This window comes from Gopherus flavomarginatus, chromosome 2 (genome assembly GCF_025201925.1).
Source record: "Gopherus flavomarginatus isolate rGopFla2 chromosome 2, rGopFla2.mat.asm, whole genome shotgun sequence".
Taxonomy (NCBI): Eukaryota; Metazoa; Chordata; order Testudines; family Testudinidae; genus Gopherus; species Gopherus flavomarginatus.
Window position 1 is genome coordinate 243534140 of NC_066618.1, and position 21436 is coordinate 243555575.

A 21436-nucleotide genomic window follows, 5' to 3' on the forward strand; every position below is an offset into this window, starting at 1 on the left:
ACACCAGAGGCGTAATAGGAACATAATGATGATGATGCTAGAACTAAAAGTACATCTACACAGCAACTAGACACCTGTGGCTGGCTGCGTTAGCCGACACTAACTTATGGGGCTTGCGCTGCGGGACTGTTTCATTGCTGTGTAGATCTCTGGGCTCGGGCTGGAGCCCAGGCTCCGGGATCCCATGGAGTGGAAGGGTCCCAGAGCCCAGCCTCCAGCCTGAGCTCAGAAGTCTACACAACAAAGAAACAGCCCCGCAGCCTGAGCCTCATAAGCCCGAGTTGGCTGGCATGGGCCAGCTGCGGGTTTTTCTTTGCAGTGTAGACATACCTCCAAGAGGCTGAAATATAACCTTTGTAGCTGATATTTAATAAGAATCTGTAATCAGGACTTTATTAAAGTCTTATCACATCACTGGGTATTTAAGGCCTGTTTGATACACTGACATAGATTTAGCCTCAAACATTCATATCAATTTACAGGGTAACCCTTAGCTCAAGGGAGTTACCTGGGTGATGAAGTTGATCTGTTAAGTTGATTCTGAAGCTGAAATTATAAAAACATACATGCCTGATGTGATACTACATATAATTTTTTTAATGGTTGCCCAGTAATTCATTGTTAACTATTCAGCAGCAGCCCTCTGCATTTGGAAATTACCTCTCCCTGTGCTGATAATGTTTATATGTAGGTTTACAGCAAAGCTACATGGAAGCTATAAACCTTTCAATGACAGTCTTCAGTAAATCCCACTGGCACTTTAACAATTAATGGGGAAAAGTGTTTGTTACACTCATAACATTGGATTTTTGGAAGCTACTGCATAATTTTTTGGGTATACATTTAGAAATTGTTAGATTCTGGCATCAGCCTAACAGTGTAACCACCACTGCCAAAATATCCAATAAGGAAAACATATTGGTTTGAGGTGAATACATAAAAAACACCAACACATTTGTGTGTGTAAGGATCTTGCTGTTACATCAATACACAAGAATTTATTCTAAGAACTGCTGCTGTCAATATTCTGGCTACTATCTGTCCCTTTCATATTTTTAAGAAAGGCAACAGTGAGGTAAGGAACCTCAGTTCCTTGCTCCCATTGGGTGTTATCCAGCAGTCCATACACTAGATTAAACTGCTATGGAAGTCAGCGAGTTTTGCCTGGACATAGACTGCAAAGTTGAGATGTAGCAGGCAGAGAAGCAGTGAAGGGGAAGGGGCTGCCAATAGTACTTACCGAATGGATTTCCACTTCTTTCTCTGCTGAAGAATGGGACTCATTATTAGCAGAATTCTTTGGTGCAGCAAGTTCAGGTTTCTTTACTTTTGTATCAGATTTGCTTTCTTTGGCATCTGGATTAGTCACAGATATGGCAGGACTTGGCTTCTGTGGAGTTGGTATCCGTGTGAGTGCTGAAGGTGATGGGTTGACATCTTCATCCTCCTCCCTGAGCTCATGTGGAAGCAGCATTGGATTCATTTTTACGTAGTAGCCATGGTAATGACCATGCAGTTCCCCATTCTCTGTGCTGATGGGATTGTGGTGGGCTGAAAACTTTGGCTGATGTTTCACTGCTATCTCCTCCTTCACAGGTACTTTTGAATATAGAGGCTTGTTGACCACGGCTGTTACAGTCTCACTAGCTAAACTCTTTTTTTCTGGAGTGAGTCTCGCCTTTGAGCTGGAGTTTTGTCTTTTCAATTGTTTGGTAGGGGAAGGCTCAGATGGAAGAGGAGAACTGTGCTTTGGGCTTACTTCAGGTGTCCCAGGAGGCGTGGTGCCTTTTCGATAAAAATGAGGAGACTCTTTGGGGGAAGGTGTTTTTTCTTGAACCTTTTCTTCAGGGTTTTCTTTTACCTCCACACTTTCTTGAAATCTTTGTTTGATATAATCAGGGCCTGAAAAACAGTATAACAAAATCTTATCTCATTAAAACAAGAATAGGGCCAGATGCCAAATCTGCCACGCTGTGGCTATGGATCTGGGACAAAGCTGAAATTAAGAGGGAAAACAAAAACTCACTCATTTCTGGACTGTATATTACAATGCATTTGCTAATTAAAGTTGCTGCACCTTTTCCTCTCTGCTTGGCAATAATTTGGCCTTTTCACTATTGGTTTGATCACTTTGCCTTCAATCTTGCAAAGGGACATATAAAATGTCTCCAAATGAGACCACTGAAATCAATGGGAGTTAAGTGCCTAAATACCTTTCTGAATCTCACCCCCAAGTGGCTAAGTTTTTATTTGTCTCATGCATACAACTGCCATTTTTTCCTCTAATTGCTCATTTTTGTCTATATATCATACATGGCCCTCATCATCATGATACCTGATTGTTATTTTGGTTGTTAAATACTTAGGAGGCAATGTCTCTCCTTATGCCTTAATAGCCTATAGGAGACTGAGCTTGAATCTTTTATCAGTTTTCTGGTTTGATTATGAGTGGGTATTCGTGTGAGGGATTGCATTGTCTCTGTCGTTGGGTACGTCTTCATTGCAGAGTAGATCTGGGCTCTTACTCAGAAATTTCACCTAGCTCCTCTTATTCTCACACACACACACACACACACACACACACACACACACACACACGCACACGCACCCCCCCCCCCCTTATCTGAGTTTAGTGGTGCTTTCTAATCCTTTACAATAACAGCATCTGGTAAAGAATATTGTAACTGTTGCTGCTGAGATCTGGGAATTAGTTGTCACTAAAAGGCTGTGTCCCTGTGCAACAGAAACTCAGTGAAGTACAGACTTCCAAACACACAAATACAAATTGATGGTCTCTCTCCCTCTTAAAGTTTTAATACTGATCTGTAGTAAGGTCTTATTATTAGTTTTTCATTATTTGTACAAAATATACTTCATTACATTTACAGTAGTGTCTTCAATGGTTCAAAAATCATAACAATGTTTTAATAGTAATGAGTTTTTTTTTAAAAGCTAATTGTTTTCTTGGCCTCCTTTTTAGCTCTTAGGACATACTCTAGTCACATTTCCAAGCTTTTCTCCACAACCAGGAAGGCTAGAAATATTCTTTAAACAAACAAACAAAGAGTGGAGATTGTCACATAATTGCTTGATTCCAGAAGCTGACTTTAATGAAACACTAACTATCACAAAAATCACAAGAGTTGGCAGTATTACATTTAGCAATATTCTATGATGCATTATTCACAGCTAGTTAAAGCTAAAATGTAATTGGAAGAGTAATAAAGCACACTCTGTAATGCAGGATCTTGGTTTCTCTGTTGCCTTTGTTCACTAACAGCAACATTCTGCTTCGTCTTTTACTCAGCTTTGAAATAAAAGGGGAGTGTAAGGGGCTTAAAAGGAGGGACAGCTCATGTTGGGGCCTGGCAAAGTTGTAGTCTCTGAACTCCAGGGAGCCCAGGGACTTCTCCATCCCTACTCCCTTGGGATATGGAGAACCCCAAGGAGGCAGAGGAGATGGGGCCAAGGCCATGGCCCTGCTCCTGCCTCCTCATTAGCCTGGAAGAGGGGATAACGCTGGAGGGGGGCGGGCAGGGTGCACCCCATAGAGTTTTATGTAGCCTTCCCGTGTGCATAAGCGTGGACAGGGATGAATTTAGTTTCCCTGAAGCATGATTCCTCCTGCAGTTCAGGGCTTCTGTGCTTCACAGGCATGATCTGAACCCTTTTTACTAAATATCCAAAATTCAGTATCTTGCAGTGAATCTCCCAGCCTCATTAGTGAGCATGTATGGTATTTTGTTATATTTATTTCTATATCTGAAGAGAGATAATGAAAATATATATATATAATTTGTTGCCAGCTCTAAAGGCAATTCTTCTCTTTACGAAAGGTAATTAGTACAAATGACTCATTTTTGATGATAGAAAAATCCTGGCCTAATCAAGTCTCTGCCTTTTTGTCTCAACTGGAAAATAGCAGTGTTTATTGTGATATAGCGTCTTCATTGTGAACAAGTTCATCTTCTGGTTCAGCTGTGCATGCTAACACATAAACCAGGTAACAGTTTGATGGTTTACATGACAATATATTATTTTTAAATTACCTATTCTGCTAGTGTAATAGTACACCTTCAGTTGCTCTTAGAGAATGAATACACTACATCCTAATCTCTTGGGAGTTCTACTTCTATTCCTGAGTGTCCTTGGGTAAGTCACAACTTTTCTTTGCCTCAGTTTGCCCGCCTGTCAAAAGGGATAATTTAGTGGGCGCAACTGACTCACCTGCTTGAAAATATCTCCCTTGTTCTGGAGCTATTCCCTGTTTTAAAATGGGAAATCCTGTTAGCACCAGTAAAATCTTTCCAACTGGGCACTCTTAACTATGTCTATGAATGTGCTTCCTCTTAGGAGTTACTGCCTGAAACATAACTCATTAGGGCTAGGGATCTTGGGTTCTCAGTCTGGTGAATATGAAAAGAGGGTTTTTCTCTATGATTAAATGGAGAGGTGGGTATCCCAGTATGCAAAACATTGAGAGCCCCAGGCCAAACAGTGATAGCTGAGCTGGGTCATGCAGCATTTGGAGTCCAGATGAATAAGTCAGATGCCTATTAGACCTGTAGGTAAGAACATGCTGTATAAGAAGCTCTACCAACTTTTTGAAGGGTGAAACATGCATTCTCCCCTATTAGACCAACTCCACTTGCTGGTGTTGAAGGAAGTGGGTCTGGGTCTCTGCTCTCAGCCCACCCCTTTTAGCTTCCCTTCTGGAGGCTAGCCTTACCAACAGCGCTAACGAACACTCTACTCCTAACGTGGCTGGCTCCCTGCACAAGATAGGCTCCTTGTGTCCTTTTTCTCTACTTATATTCCTACGCAGGCCCAGCCACAATCCTTAATATTTTATCCTTAAATCGTTTGGGTGGGAGGTCTACAAAACTACATAGTAGTATTATCATTGCATGCTGTATGCAGAAATGCTGGTTTGAGAGTCATTTGGCATTACCTAAGAGACTAATAGGAAGAATGGTGACTAAAATATAAAGATTCATGTACTGCTTACTCTAGAGACTAGTTTTGAGCTGTGTTTGCTCTTCAGTAGAGAAGGGAATCTAAAGCATGACAAACAAAACACACCTGTATATACAGTAAACATTGCTCAGTCTTTCCTGCTGTATAGACTTATATTAAATTTAAAAAATATTTAAAGGTCCTGTTCAAAGAGAAGCACTGTACAAATAATTTTCTAGAAAAAAAGCACCACTTTAAAACCTGGAGAAACTTAGCATGGAAGAATTAAAATGGTGCAATTTTATATAAGCAGAGTTTTGTAGACAAAGAAAAGATGGAAACTCTCTCTATACAGAATCTTATGTCATTCAAAGTACAGTACATGATGACAGTACATAATTCGATTTCAGAGCATTTCAGTGGTAATTATCAAGCATATACCTATTCCTATCTTTTAAACTGGAGTGCGTAATTATGTAACATCTCCTAACTTATTTTATTTCTATATAACTGATTAACTAATAATAATGATAGTTGCTTTTGGACCCAGTAGATTTAATTCCTAGGTAATGAAGGACATTTCTGTTCACTTTAATGATAATAAGTGTAGTTATATTGTATTAAGGCTAAATTCTGCCCTGAGATGTCCACACAATGCTCCCAGAACATGGTTCCAATCCTCACCCCAAACTGTCTGAGGTGTAATGATGACATTATCAGACCCATTGCTTGCTGAAGTCAGGGCAGTGCCTAAGTGAAGAATTTATTGCTAATATTTGTATTACATCCATGCTTAAGGTGCACAGCCAAGATTGGTCCCTCACTGTGCTAAGTAATGGCCGTATCCACAGTAAGAGAGAGACTGAAGAGCTTACAATCCTATATAAGACAGAAAAAAGGCAGCAAAAAGAAATATCAAATCCCCATTTTACAGATGAGGAACTGAGGAACAGAGAGAGCATGGCCCCAGTTTAGCAAAGTACTTAAGCACATGCTGAACTGAATAGTCCCACTGAACTCAACAGTCAGTTGTCAAGGGAACTGTGTTCAAGAGCTTTGCTATATCATGGGCTAAGTGATAGTCCAAGGTCACAAAGAGTGTCTTGGGCAGAACAGGAATTGAACTTGCATCTCCTGAATCCCAGTCCAATGTCTGAATAACTAAAAGCGCATTTTCCAGCTTGGCCCTCAGAAACAAAACATAGATACATTGATATGTCATACCACTGTGGATTAATTGAGAGTTACATTTAGTGTATTAAACAGTAATTACTACATTCATTCTGGTCTGGAAGACAGAAATACTAAATAATGATCAGGTAAATACACAGGTCTTTACTGTGTTGTATGGTGGAGCAAAGCAAGAGCACACTGGTTGTAGCGAAAGCTGAAGCTCTAGTTGTTTAAAAAACGGAATGATCTTTTTTGAACAGTGTATGACAACTATTGATTGCTGTTCACTGTATGAGGAATACGTTAGTGAAAATCCTGTGACTTCATTATCCTGTGAGGAGATCAATGTTTTTCTGTAACACTATAGCTGCCAACAATATCTGTGCTGTCAGTGAGAATTATTTTATATGCTACTGAATATTTATGACTGAAGTCTGACTTCAACCTGAACTCAAAGATGTATTATTAGAGGGTCCCTATCCTGCAGGTCCCCAACATAGAGAATGCTTATAGACTTCAGCAAGACTTTCTCACGTTAGAGACTTGCAGGGTAGGACCTTTATAGGTAAGCAATTCTCAGAAGTCAGGATGATAACTGTGGGGGAAGGAAATAAAAATAATCCTTCATCAGTCTCTTAAACTAAGTATTTCAGTGAGTCAGCACTAGGGTGAAAATAACTGTATTCAGTAAACTTTAGAAAGACAGGATTTTTTATTATATTTCATTGTGGATGTATGTGGAGGGAGGAAGAGCTATAATTAAAGTCTTTGGTACCTCCTGTTTTATTTTACTATTTCTAAAGGTTAAATTACACGAAAAAAGAGCTTTTCCACTGCTAGGTAGCACATGTCAACGGATGGCTGTTTAGAGGCATATGTAAAATGAATTGCTGGGGTCAGTGGACAGTTTTGTCCACATTACCACTTACTGTGGTTGTGGATTTATTTATGTTCGGTGAGATTTGCTGGCAGTATCTGTACAGTGACCAAGAACTGAATGGAATTGCAGACTCAATCCTTCAAATAGTAAACACCTTGCAGGATCTAGCACTAAAGTATTCTTCTAACTCCTAAAGATGGTTTCCCATTCCTGGTCATACCTGAGGCGTTTTGATGGGGAACACTGTAGATCTAGCACCTTTCAGTGAACTCAATTGTACAAAAAAATGACAAAATAACACAATCTACTCAGTAGCATGTTCCATCTTGTTCATATGATACAAACAGTCAGACTAAGTTTGTACAAGCTCTGAGCAAGTTTTGAGTAACACAGTCAAGTCAGTCGTTATAGAAACAGTACAACTTCACTTGTACAGCATCTTTCATAATAACTGAACTTGAGAACATGGTTCATACAATGTGTAGTGTAAAAATGAATAATAGCAGAAGGAGGGAGAAATGCATGGTCTAGGCAAAGGTTTAGAATACAATTTCAGCTGGGATTTGAAAGGAAAGGGATAGTTGATGACACAGCATTCAGTGCTGTTTACAACGAACCTGAGGTCAGAAGCTGATTTGCATTTTCAACCTCTGGCTGGTTAGTTAGTATACCCAGGATTTTTAAGTGCCAATCAGCAGTGTGCCCAGGAAGTCATTAAGCTTTACTTCTCTGGATTGGATTTTTAAATTGTCCTTGCCTGCCTGGCAATAATATATTTTTCCTACTTGCTAGCTCTAGCATTGAGATGTCTCAGGGTCAATAAGTTCGCCCAGATAGGCAAATTAAAAGACAAAAAGCCACGTCTATGCTACAAAGTTTGGTCAATGCAAGTTACTCTGGTGTACAGCTGATGACCCCTGTACATTGCTTGGGTCCATGCATACATCAGTGCGTGCTTTGGTGCTGCATGTACTCATCACAAGTGCTTACATCCATGTAAAATATGGTGCACCAGGGGTAAGTATCCGAGTTTGTCCTGTGCTGCCATCTGATACAATGCCGTGCGGGACATTTTGCCATGCTTTGTGAAATACCAATGATTCACCCAGCAATTTCTGGGAGCTGGGGTCAAATTCCTACCATGCCACTTTCTTCATTCCATAATGTTTTCCACAGCTCACAACTTTCATGCTGGTTGCAAAACTCACATAGTTCTGCATGCTGCTTTTCAGTCTCTGTCATCTCTTTGGCAGAAGCATGGACTCTGAACATTTCAGCACAATTCTCATGAACGTTGCTAATACAGAATGCACAATTCTCTGGTATTTGCAGAACCTGAGCAACTACTATTATAACTGGGATTGTAAAGAGATATTCAAGTGCAGAAACGGGCTGATGATGGGAAAAAATGCCAGGTTGTTGCTGGTGTTCAAGGAGCAGCTCCACACAGTGGACTTCTGCTTCTGGTCTCAAAAAATGAGCACTGATTGGTGTAATTGCAGCATAATGTACATTTGCAATGACGAGAAGTGACTGCAGAACTTTTGGATGCAAAAGATCACATTTCTGGATCTGTGAGCTAAGCTCACCCAGACCTCCAGCATAGGGACATGAAAATGACAGCTGCATTGTCAGTGAGAAGCAAGTGGCAACCATGCAAAGCTTGCATCGCTGGACTGCTATCTGTAGTGGGCAATCAGCTTAGAGTTGGAAAATCCACAATGGGGGCCATTGTCATCCTTGTGGATAAGGTCATTAAGCGTCTCCTGCTACATAGGACTGTGACCCTGGGTAATATAAAGGACGTATGGATGGATTTACAACACAGGGGTTCCTGAATTGCTGTGGGTTGGTAGATGCACCCATATCACTATGCTGGTGCCAGTCCACTTTGCCACAGAGTACATCAACAGAAAGAGATACTTTCCATGGTTAAGCAGGGACATTCTTTCCCGACTGCCAGATTACCATTGGTGATACTTGTGGCGAACTGGGAATGTTCTTAATGTTTTCTCTGAATACTGTGTTGGTGCCTCAGTGTCCCCTGTGCAGTTCTTAAGTATCTAGGTGGTGGAATAAGGGTGTGTGATTGCTACAGAGCAAAGGGCCAGTGCACCTAAATGCCTGGCACTCTGTCTCCTAGCAACTGATGGCCTGGGCCCCTCCTCTGCAAAGGTGTCAACTGAAGGTGTTGGAGACAAAGAGATCAGGTGACCTCCTGGCCCGGGAAAGGGGCTGAGCAGAGAGGAGGGGCTGGAGGGGGTTTTGGAGGCTGGAGCAGGCTGGGGATGAGGAGCGAAGTGCAGACGTGGGGGTCTGGCTCACTGCCCCCCAGAATGGACCCGGCTGAGGGGTCCGGCTCGCGGTACCTACAAGCTCTGTTTTAGACCCTGTTCCTGTCATCGAATAAACCTGTTTTACTGGCTGGCTGAGAGTCACATCTGACTGCGAAGTGGGGGTGCAGGACCCTGTGGCTTCCCCAGGACCCTGCTGGGGCAGGCTCGCTGTGGGAAGCGCACGGAGGGGCAGAGGATGCTGAATGCTCCAAGGAGAGACCCAGGAGGTGAAGACGTGTGAGCTTCTTGCCCTGAACAAGTCTGCTCCAAGGGAGAGGAGGCTCCCCAGAGTCCTGACTGGCTTTGTGGGGAGCAGTTCCAGAGCATCGCCCGGGGACTCTTTGACAATACTGAAATAGCAATAGCTATTCTGAGGGGCCCAGCCTACCCCTTACTCCCATGGCTCATGAAGGTTTACAGTGGCCACCTGCCCAGCACCAAAGAAAATTTCAACTACTGGCTCAGCAGATACAGAAAGACAGTTGAATGTACTTTTGATACATTGAAGAGATGCCAGTGCTGTTTACTCAGTAGACTGGAACTCAGCAAGGCAAACATGCCCCTGGTTATAGCTGCATATTGTGTACTGCATAGTATCTGTGAGGTGAAGGCGGAAAAGCTACTGTCACAGTGAAGGGATGAAGTGGTCAGGCTGTCTGGTGAATTTCAACAGCCAAAACCCAAGGCTATTAGAAGAGCCAACTGTGGAGCTGTGTGGGTGAGGAAGGCCTTAAAAGAACCTTTAACAGTCAGCCACAGTAATGTTGTCTGATCTTTTACGAAATGTGTATGGGGCTGAGTCAAAGAAGGGGACAGATCGCAGCAAGGCAGAGATGGCTGTCAACAGGAGGCCTGTCATAAACAGATAAGTAAGAGTTAATAGAACAAAAGTGCTTCATATCTCTTTTGCCTGGAAAGGGTTAACAAGGACAGTGAGCCTGGCTGTCACCTGACCAGAGGACCAATCAGAGGACAGGATACTTTCAAATCTTGAGGGAGGGAAGTTTTTGTGCTGTGCTGTTAGTGTTTGGTTGTTGTTCACTCTGGGGGCTCAAGGGATCAGACGTGCAACCAGGTTTCTCTCCAATCTCTCCGATACAGGCTCTTATAAGTTCAGACTAGTGAGTACGAGGTAGATAAGGCGAGTTAGGCTTATGTTTGTTTTCTTTATTTGCAAATGTGTATTTGGTTGGAAGGCGTTCAAATGTGTATTAGGCTGAAAAGATTTTAATTTGTACTTGTATACTTAGGCTGGGAGGGTATTCCCAGTGCCTATAGCTGAAAGACCCTGTACCTATTCCATTTTTTAAATTTACAGAGATAATTTTTACTGTTTTTCTCTCTTTAATTAAAAGTTTCTTGTTTAAGAACCTGATTGTTTTTTTATTCTGGTGAGACCCCAGGGGACTGGGTCTGGATTCACCAGGGAATTGGTGGGGAGAAAGGAGGGAAGGGGGAGAGAGAGGCTAATTTCTCTCTGTGTTAGGATTACTGTCTCTCTCAGGGAGAATCTGGGAGGGGAAGAGAGAAGGAGGGGGGAAGGTGCCCTTTCCTCTCTGTTTTAAGATTCAAGGAGTTTGAATCACAGTGATCTTCCAGGGTAACCCAGGGAGGGGAAGCCTGGGAGAGGCAATGGTGGGGAAAAGGGTTTACTTTCCTTGTGGTAAGATCCAGAGGGTCTGGGGGGTCCCCGGGCAAGGTTTTGGGGGGGACCAGAGTGTACCAGGCACTGGAATTCCTGGTTGGTGGCAGCGCTACAAGTACTAAGCTGGTAATTGAGCTTAGAGGAATTCATGCTGGTACCCCATCTTTTGGACGCTAAGGTTCAGAGTGGGGGATTATACCATGACAAGGGCCTAGGAAGCACCGACCATGGAGTTCTCCAATGATTGGAAAGGCTGCTGAATCCTGGATCTCTGGGGACGCAGGTCAGTAATGCTCTGCAGCATCCGAGTTTATTGCCTGAGCAAACCCATTATGCCCTGGTGCACTTCCACAACCGTCCCTCGCCCCCAAACACAAATTCTTCAAGCTGAAACTACTTTCTCCCTAGATTTGGGATTCAAAGGCTCTGGCTAACTGTGCTGCTGCTTTTATCATTACTCTTCCTCCCCGCTCCACATCGGAGGCAATAGTGATGCCAGTGCCTTCCAATAGCTCTGCCCTGGCCTTTGAACATTCTTCAGGGTATCCTCCAGATCTGATTGTTGTATGTGGAATTGTTGTGACTGGACAGGGCATGCAACTTCAGAGGTGAGCCAAAATATCTTTTGAGGTCAGTATGACATAACATGATGATGTGCCATGGCAGATTGTGCTATAATCCAACAATGCCATGTCATCATGGTGTGATGTAAATGTCATGATGCACAAATATGTCTGAGGACAACCATTTGGCTCTAAAGCAGTCTCAAATTCACCTCTCCCGCTCTCATAAAGTAAGAGAGGCTACTTTAATTTTTAACTGCTGCAGGCCTTAGTTACTATGTACCTCATGTGCAAAAAGCCATGTATTCATTATGCTTAAAAAATATAGTACATCGTTAGCCCTCTGAAATGCTTGTTTTATTTCTTTATAGAACCAATATCACAGTGCACTACAAACAAATTCCAAGTAATTTTGCTACAATGCCTAATTCTGTCAAAACCTCTACTGGTGCTTAACTCTCCCATGACATCTGTGAACAAGATGGGGCCTCTTCCAATCTTACAATCAAACACACAATTTGACCTGCTTCTAGCCAAACTCCAAAAGTGCTTAGTCACTTAGTTACAGGCCATGTACAGGCCTGGACAAGGTCAGTTCCCAAGTCTGTCATTTATTCTGCTCTGCTGTTGACATGCTGGGGATAAACTGTTGACATGGATTGGAGATTGGCTGCTGCACTTCTAAACCTCCTGCCTTTCAGAGATAAATGCATTATAAAACGGAAATGACTTTGTTAGCATAACATAACATGACATTTAACTCACAAACTGTAGGAACGTATTACAAAGGTTAAAACTCCATCCAAGCATTACCTGACTTGCTGGAGAAAGTATAAGGGTGTCAAAAATGTAGGAGAACTTGCATAAAATGGTCCAGGCTGTGTGCAACATCATGAACTTGCAACTCAAATAGCATGGTAAACAAGTTTATCCAACAGCGAAAACTTTGAAAGGTAGCATTTCTCAACTGTTTAATGCAACATCAAATCCTCCCATCAATTCCTGCAAAGCTACCTTAAGCACAAGTCTCCCTATCATTCACTTAATTAAGTACAGTATTTAGGCAGGATTTTTGCATGCAATATCTGTAACTGTTTTCAAATTAGTTAAAAAAGACCCTAATTTCTCATTATTCAAAATAAACCTTAAAAGCAATGTTTTCAAAAAATTTCCAAGTACATATTTACAAGATGGACAATATGTATTAAGGGACTTGATCTGATGGTGTAAATAGTAGAATAGTGAATCTCTCAAATGGCTATCAATAAACACTTACGTGACAACAGTGTTTGTGCCTCTTTTGTTTTCTTTTTGGGTACATCTACACTGCAATTAGACACCCGCAGCTGGACTGTGCCAGCTGACTCAGGCTCACAGGGCTTAGGCTAAGGGGCTGCTTAACTGCAGTGTAGACATTCAGGCTCCGCATGGAGCCTGAGCTTGGGGACCCACCCATTTTGCAGGTTCCTAGAGCCTGGGCTCCGTCTATGCTGCAATTAAACAGTCTCTTAGTCCAAGTCAGCTGGCATGGGCCAGCCACAGGTTTATAATTGGAATGCAGACATACCCTCTATGACTATCCTAGCAAATGTCTAAAGGAGAGCAGGAGGAAGGTTTGTGTAAACAGCACATTTTGAACTCATGTGAATATCTGTACTGTAAATTAGGGCCTAATCCTGCAATGACAGGCCCCTACATCTATGGAGCTCCATTTGGAAACACCGTGCCTGGATTTGGATCTGATATGAAAGATAGGGTTACCAGATAGAAAATGTGAAAAATCAGGACAGAAGGTGGGGGGTAATAGGCGCCTATCTAAAAAAAAAAGCTCCGAATATCGGGATTGTCCCTATAAAATCTGGACATCTGGTCATCCTAATGAAAGATGGCACTGTGAGTAGTACATTTCTCTACATCACCACGCTGGGATATTAGTTCATTGTTTCAGAGGAAAGAATGGAACGTCTTGAATCACCAACACTGCTTCCTGAAGGCACTTTGTTTTCCTAAGTATCCCTTTACTAACCAGGACTGACTGTACTTAGTTTATATTTGACAAGATCATATTCCAATGAGATGTGGCTGCTGGGGTAGGACAGGCTTAATTTTTCCTGGCCGAATAACTTACACATGCTGTAATCTTCAGGAGTGCCACTGATTTTTAAAGGCTCACTTAGCCTGTGAGCTGCTCCCCCACAGGCAGACACCTTGATATGGGACAATTGACAAGATAAATGAAGTTTTAGGCTTTGCAAATATAATAGCAATCCTTTTTAAAATATTTATTTTCATTTGGGCTTCTTGTGGGCATAGTGCAATTATTAGAACCTCTGGTCATTTATTCCTTTTTACAATTTCTCTGAAGAGTAATCCTTGATCATATTTTGTAAAATCTGAATAAATACATCAAAAAGTTTTAACCAATATTAACTAAAGCAGCATAATGGTATTCTGTTCTAAAAATGGTTTTGTATCAAACAGAAGAGCTAATGCATGCTCTCCATGATGTGCTGATTCTGCAGGACTGACACTAGTGAAAAGAAGTCAAGTCACTAAAATAAGCAGATATGACTGAATATATGAAGATATGTGGCATAAACAGCTGTTTTTACAGTCAGTTGTCACAGAAGAATGACACACTGATTTTTGTAACATTTCTTTGAATACCTTCCAGCTTTTCCATATCTTTCTCGTATTGAGGTGCCCCCAAATAACCTTAGTATTCCGGGTGCAGTGTCACCAGTCACGTGAGGAAGGGACTAATACCTTCCTTCTCCATGACGTGCTGCCTTTGCATATACAGCCTAAAATAGCATTAGCTATTTTGCTGCCATATCACATTTCAAGTGCATGGGTCTGATTCTGCTCCCAAGAGAGTTTGGCAAATGACTTCAATGGGCGTATGATCACGTCTCGTAACTAATATGCTGACTCTTGTCACTCCTATGTTTCTTTGATATTATTACTGATGGTCAAGATTCTTCCTTTCATTTTAAACATTTAGGTTGATGATTTCAGCCCTATGCGTTAGCTTGGCTTTGTCTCAGACACAGTCAAATTGTGAATCCCTTACTTGCATTGGTGAGTAGTTACTCATATGAGAGTGGTATCACTGATTTCTGTCCACCAGTAATTATTTCCAGTCCATATTTGTAACTTCAACCAACTACTTTGTTTTCCTCTGTCATCACTTGCCCTTGCATCACCTCATTTTACTATCACTGGCTGATTTAAATATATTGTGTGCCTCTTCTACATTTAATTAATGGAAATACTAACAAGGATCTACCACTACTTCCTATGTCATCTCATTAGATGCCTCCTCCCTGAGCTCTCTCAGGACAAAAAAAAAAAAAAAAAAAAAAGGTAATGGTAAAATGACACACAGTTTTCAGTCCATGTGCTAATGCTCATATCTACACCAATTTGAATGTTCTTTTTTAAGAAAGATAATTACAAAATTAGCAGGCAAGGGAATGCAGTAACTGTAATGTCTTGTTTTAGTAAAGCATGGTTTCACAGTAGTCTCTTGTGAAGTCATATTTGAAAATTTCAATAGAGCTGGTCTGGTTCTTGAAAAAGCCAAGCTGTTTATTGCTCATGGTTCTGTTAACCTAGAGAAGTCCCCCCTATCCCCCCCATCCCCTTAACTGCGTTAAAGATCTAATTGAACTTGGGGCACTCCCAGACTGCTGTGAGGGGATTCACACACTGAATCCCCATGTTCTTTAAGGCTCTGGAGTGTGAACAAAATCCAGGCACTGCCCTGGCTTGGGGTAGGCAGACTCGAAGTGCAAATTCTTTGTCTAGCACCCTCCCCCACGAGCTGAGACCCCATGCTCTTGACTTAATCTCATGAGAAACACACACAACTCAATACAAAAATTATAACCCTTACACACATTTCCCTGCCTTAGTTTCCTCAGCACTCTAGAACATCCTCTGGGGTGTCCAGGATCCTTTTGCTGAAGCTTCCTAGGTCAGCTTGTGTTTTCTGAGTTTCGTTGGTCCTGCAGCGAAATCTAGTCCTCCTGTTTGAAAGCATGCCTACCTCTTCACATCTCCTGCCCAAACTTCCCATGTCTCTCTCCAAAGCCCTCCCCTTAAGAGTTTTTAAAAACTCTTGCTTTGTCCCTTCGTTCTGTTGGATCTTCCATTTGTTCCACTTCTTCCTCCCTGCAGAAAAGTTGGAGGAAGTACCTTTTTTCAGCCTCATCAGTCAACCTGTCATTCAGGTGTTTCATAGTAACAACTTCATAATATGGACCAGAATTCATAATTTGTACAGACAGATTCCCCAAACTGTCACAATCTCTATCAGAGATTTCTATGCGTGCCCCTCATTCCATCATGATGTTGAGCTAATGGATTTGCATAGCTGTCCTGGCTCCACTGCCTGTTGGGCCACAGGTCACCACAAAGGAGGGAGAAGAATTTGCCTCACTGCATCTGAATGAATGTACAAAATGTATAACGATAAGACAAGTAACAAGTTTTCTCTCCTGCACATATTTGGACTTGGAGGGCAGGAGGAGGGGAGAGGGGTTGTTTAGTTAACATGCCCTAAATGAAACCTGGACTTTTGGATTGCTACCAGCGATTAATATTTACTACTCCAAAGCACAGACTGAGTAAATTAAACAGAGTAGTTCTATACCAAATAAGAGCAGCTGTTGAGCCCTCAGAATCTCTACAAGGCCATGTAGGCTCCATAGCAGTCTGACCAATTTAGAGGAAAGATCAACATGAACAAGAAGTGCTGAAGAAAATAAAAATCTCCACCACAATGAGATCTAGAACTGTATGCAGGGAGTTGAGATCTGTAAATAGACAAACCAATCCTTGGGCATCTTAGGTCCATCCATCTACCTAACATAGCCAACAGAAATTACTGCAACCTAAGTAGTCCTCCAGGTATATAGACTGACCAGCCGTAGGTCAAAACTACAACCAATTGTGTGTGTAAGTAATTTTAAACAAGAACAAAATACGCAATGTGGGGGTGGGAGAGAAACGATATCTTTCACTGGTGTGGGGTGCTCTGGTCTCTCAGCCCATCTCTCACTGCATCATTGTGCTTCTAGTGCTGCAAGGGGCACAATCATCCTGTTTATGACGAGTGGATTTCTGAGTTGATGGCTGGGTAGAATTGTTCACGAGGAAAGCCTGATTAAGTTGTGACTTCTAACCTGGGGAAGCATTCAATTTGAGAAGAATCAAAACAATCCCCTCCACCCCCATTGAGGTTTACTGTACCCAGAAGATAAGGAATACTCCTCTCATGGACTACAGGAAGATTGGAGAGAGGATGTTTAACAAAACTGTAATAGTAAAGGCTCACACCCCCTCAGGCATCAAAACAGCTTCCTTAAAGACAGATGACAACCCACTCCCCAAAAGGGAAAATGCTGATAATCTGAAGCAACAACAGATCCAGGAGGCTGATCTAACTCATAGGTTGTAGCTCAGAGCACTCCTTATGCCTTTAGAACTTCAGTGAGCAATATTAGCTTGAAATTCAAAACAAAGAGGATGCAATGTTGTTCCCTCAAGATTCTGCTGTGTCACTATGGAGGTACACAACATAGTTCAGATATGAGGGCTTTTATCTGCTAAATACTCACTGGTTTGGACTCATTATGCAAGATGCTGAGCTCTGTTACATCAGTTTTCCATAAGGGTAACTTCAATAACTCCTCCTTGACTTCGTAATAACTTCTGATTCTCACTAGTGCAAGATCAGAATCAGGCTCACAATCACACAGTCATCTCCAACTACGGTATAAAAAAATTCATACTCCGTTTGCATTAAAGGATGCATTGCTTCTCCCCAAGTCATGTGATTATGTGAGAATCTCAGTTTTCATTTTCCAAAAAGTAAATTTCTGACCCTCGCAGAACCACCACCCCCTAGACCAGAGGTGGGCGAACTATGGCTTGGGGCCACATCTGGCCCACCAGACATTTTAATCTGGCCTTCAAGTTCCAGCTGGGGAGTGGGGTCGGGGGCTTGTCCCACTCTGTGTATGTCCCCCCTCCGGCTCCCACACGTATGGTCAGCCAAGGGGCTCTGAATGCTGCCCCTGCAGCTCCCATTGGCTGGGAACCGTAGCCAATGGGAACTGCAGGGGCAGCGCCTGCAGACAGGGCAGCACGCAGAGCTGCCTGGCCGTACCTCCACATAGTAGCCAGAGTGGGGACATGCCATTGCTTCTGAGAGCAGCTTGAGGTAAGCGCCACCCTAAGCCTACACCCCTGACCGTGTCCTGCACCTCAATCTCCTGACCCAGCCCTGATCCCCCTCCCACTCTCGGTCTCAGCCCGGATCACCCTCCCCCACACCCCAACCCCAAATTTTATGAATATTCATGGCCAGCCAAACAATTTCCACACTCAGATGTGGCTCTTGGGCCAAAAAGTTTTCCCACCCTGCCCTAGACCCCTAGTCATCCCCTGTTGCTGTCTGCAGTGCTAGAAATCAGGTTATGCATGGTTTCAGCACGAGTAGACTAAGAGACAGGGCTTCTTGTTCACCACACCACACTATGTATCTTTGCAGTCACACTTGTGGTACTGTATTCCCAATATGCAAATACTAAGGTAACTAATTACAGAAAAGGTAAATGTCAGGACTTTAATGGTATTTCAATATTCATGATTCAGACTGACATCTCACTTTTACAATATTCTAGTTTGTTTTACTGCTTTACCTCCTTTTTCATTCTCCCTCTAAACTACAGTACAACAGATAGAACATTTTGACACCGCTGGTGTCTGTGTAAAATGAGTGTAATATTTAAATATGAAAATAGGTACATCAATTGGAATGTAAGAGCAATCATGATAGGAGGGGGCAAGCTAAAATTGTTTCATTTCATAATTGTAAATTGCATCTCACATTGTACCAGTATATACTGAGTAGGAGGCAAGAGTTTGAGGACTCAAATTTTAAGAGCCTGATCTAAAGACTCACGTAGATTTCACTAGGCTTAGGCCTCAGGAGAATCAGATAGGCTAAAAGATAAAAGACACAATAATCAGTTGTTTAAGGAGAAATGTCTGTATTTCAAATGGGGGACTTTAGCCTTCACTCTGTTTCTCTTTCTTAAAGAAGACTGTTGATATCCCATGTGCAGTCATGTCTGCCTTGCTGACAGACTGCTTGCTTATCACACATACAGTTCTAGCCAAGAAGAAGGTAAAATTACATTTTCCCACAATATATTTTTTCCCCAAGACAATTCAATGCAATGAAAGGCTGTATCTTAACTAGAGTCATGGAGATTGAGAATATCTCATGCTTCATTATCTTTCAGTAATACCTAATGGGATTCTATCGAGATGCTGTAAACCTAATACTGTAGGCCTGGGCAACTGAGAAATTGCTATAATGGAGACAACAATGGCGAGTTTGTTTTCTTTTAAACATGCATAAACCCAGTATTATTTTGAATAATGGCTCTTGGAGAGGGATACATAAATATTATTATGAGCATGCCTTGTTTATTATTGTTAATGATATATGGTAATAAGAAATGGTGCTCTATCAGTCATAGCTATGCTATATTGGAAACATTTAAACATAACACTGCAGCGTACTGTGAGGTTCAGAACTGGCTAATACCAGACAGAAGTGATCTATCTGAGCAAAACATTCAGAACTTTCAGCCTGAAACTGGGTATGTTAAAATTAATGGACCTTTGAGGAGATTCACAGGTGCACAATTTCAACACAATACTCTCTGGAAATCCTATGCTGTATTGCGACTGATACGGGATATTTAAAATTTGGTCAAAATCTTTGAATATTTCAGTCTCTCAAAACAAAACTTTTTAAGAAAAGGAGCAGAAATTAAAATATACATTTCACGTGTCTGGAAATGTTTATAATGGATTAGGAAACTTAAAATCAAGATTCATAAAGCCTGCTCTTTCTATCTCTAACTACACAGGTTGTAAATGTTCCCACACAAGAGACTGACTCAGCAAAAACTTTCTAAAAACTATTACGTGATCTACCTGCCTATGAATTTTACTCTTCTGTTCTCTTGTGGGCCTTAATCCTGCCTGCAGAATTGAGCATGAATGATATAGCCTTGCATCACGAATGTCACCAGGACCAGGGGAGGAATCCTTCCACCCAGATCGCAGATGGGCAGTAAACTGCTGTACTGTTGCACTTCATCCCAACGACAGAAGTAGCCAACATATTCTGGCAAACACACCTTTGTGGGAAGTTTGACAGAAGGATATGTATAGCTGCAGATCCCCTGAAGAACTGAGTGCTAAGATGTACAAGGGGCATGCACCCCCTGCAGACTCAATACTGTCCTTTCTTCTCTGGTACAGTAAGGTGAAACAGTTCTTTTGCAGAGGGTCTCTACATCTGCGGAGAAGGGGGGGTGTCAAGATTTGTCACACATAATTGGAACAAAACAGTTGTAAAATGGAAATTCTTCTTGATGAGAAACGGATCCTCTTACATCCCCTTTACACCAAAATCAAGCCATGTTAAATAACATTACTTTTGATCTCCAGGTATGCAATGAAAAGGAACATCTCAGGCAGATAGAAACCTTGACCAGGGGGCCAGGATTCACACTGACACACTTTAGCATTTACTGTCTGGCTATTAGGGCGCCTTCTGTCTCCCAATCTTGGGAGCTTCTAGCACATCTTTTTCTGTAGGCTTCCATACTCCCTATTATCCTCCTCTAACCTATTTAATTTTGACAAGGTCCCTGTTTCCAAGTTCTTGCCTTACTCACTCATGGAGAGGTATTAACTGGGCCTATTAAAAATATTACTATTATGATTATTGGATGTGTCCAAACAACTGGAGTAAATCAAAGCCTACTGAAAATTTAAAGAGCATATATATATATATACACACATATATATATTCAAAGCAATGCAATCCTTTCAAGAAAATTGGTTCTATGACTTTATTCTGAACCCATGATGTGTGAGTGTATTCAAAATTTAGATTAATTTTTCTCTGTCCACACGCCTTTCTACACTTGTTTGCTTTACATATACCAGTATATAATCCAAAATGAACAATTACAGAAGAAACTTAGATAATCAAATTTAAATCATTATTTGACCTTTCATTGCTTTTGAAGTCTGTAAGCTAATAAATAGTTACATAACAGTTACATTAATGTCACTTTGTACTCTAAAGAGACAAAACTGCCTACCTAAATTGTTCATGTGAAAGACTGCACTGTGTTTAAGCCAGTGATTCTCCTAGATCAGTAGTCACAAACCCATTGACTGAGATCAACTGGTCGATCCTGGGAACTCTCCCAGTCGATCGTGCTCTCGGGTGGTGTAATGGGGCTGCCGCTAAGGCCGACTCCCTGCCTGCCGCAGCTCGACGCCACTTCCAGAAGCAGCCAGCACGTCCCTGTGGCTAGGGGGTGGGGAGGGGTCTCTGTGTGCTGCTCCTGCCTGCAAGCACCGCCCCTGAAGCTCCCATTGGCCGGGAATGAGGAATTGTGGACAATGGGAGCTTTAGGAGGTGCCTGCAGAGAAGGGCAGCGTGCAGAGCCACGTGCCTCCCACCCCGTCTCAGGAGCCACAGAGGTGTGTTGGCCCCTTACAGGAGTGGTGTAGGACCAGGGTAGGCAGGGAGCCTGCCTCAGCCTCGCTGCACCACTGCCCAGGAGCCGCCCGCAATAAGTGCCACCTGCGGGAGGCCACACCTCAACCCCCAGCTGAGCCCCCTCCCAGAGCCAGCACCCAGCACTTCCTCCTGCACACCAACCCCCTGCCCCAGGCTCAGCCCCAGGCCTGGCTTTAGGCCGATTCGCCCGATTCCCCGCAATCAGGCCCCGCACTGGCGCCTTTTTAATTTTTACTCACCCGGCGGCGCTCCGGG

General features: G+C 42.4%; 1 protein-coding gene across 3 annotated transcripts in view; it reads right to left on the bottom strand.

Annotated features, from left to right (window-relative positions):
- Positions 1-21436, bottom strand: part of JPH1 (junctophilin 1) — a 124275-nt gene that overhangs the window by 18544 nt on the left and 84295 nt on the right. For 2 of the 3 annotated variants that reach the window (XM_050940902.1, XM_050940901.1), the window contains exon 4: positions 1241-1902. In XM_050940902.1, coding sequence (XP_050796859.1) covers positions 1241-1902 — 662 coding nt within the window. Of the gene's footprint in view, positions 1-1150; positions 1903-21436 lie in introns of those variants that run through there. The other variant, XM_050940900.1, reaches the window with a different exon arrangement.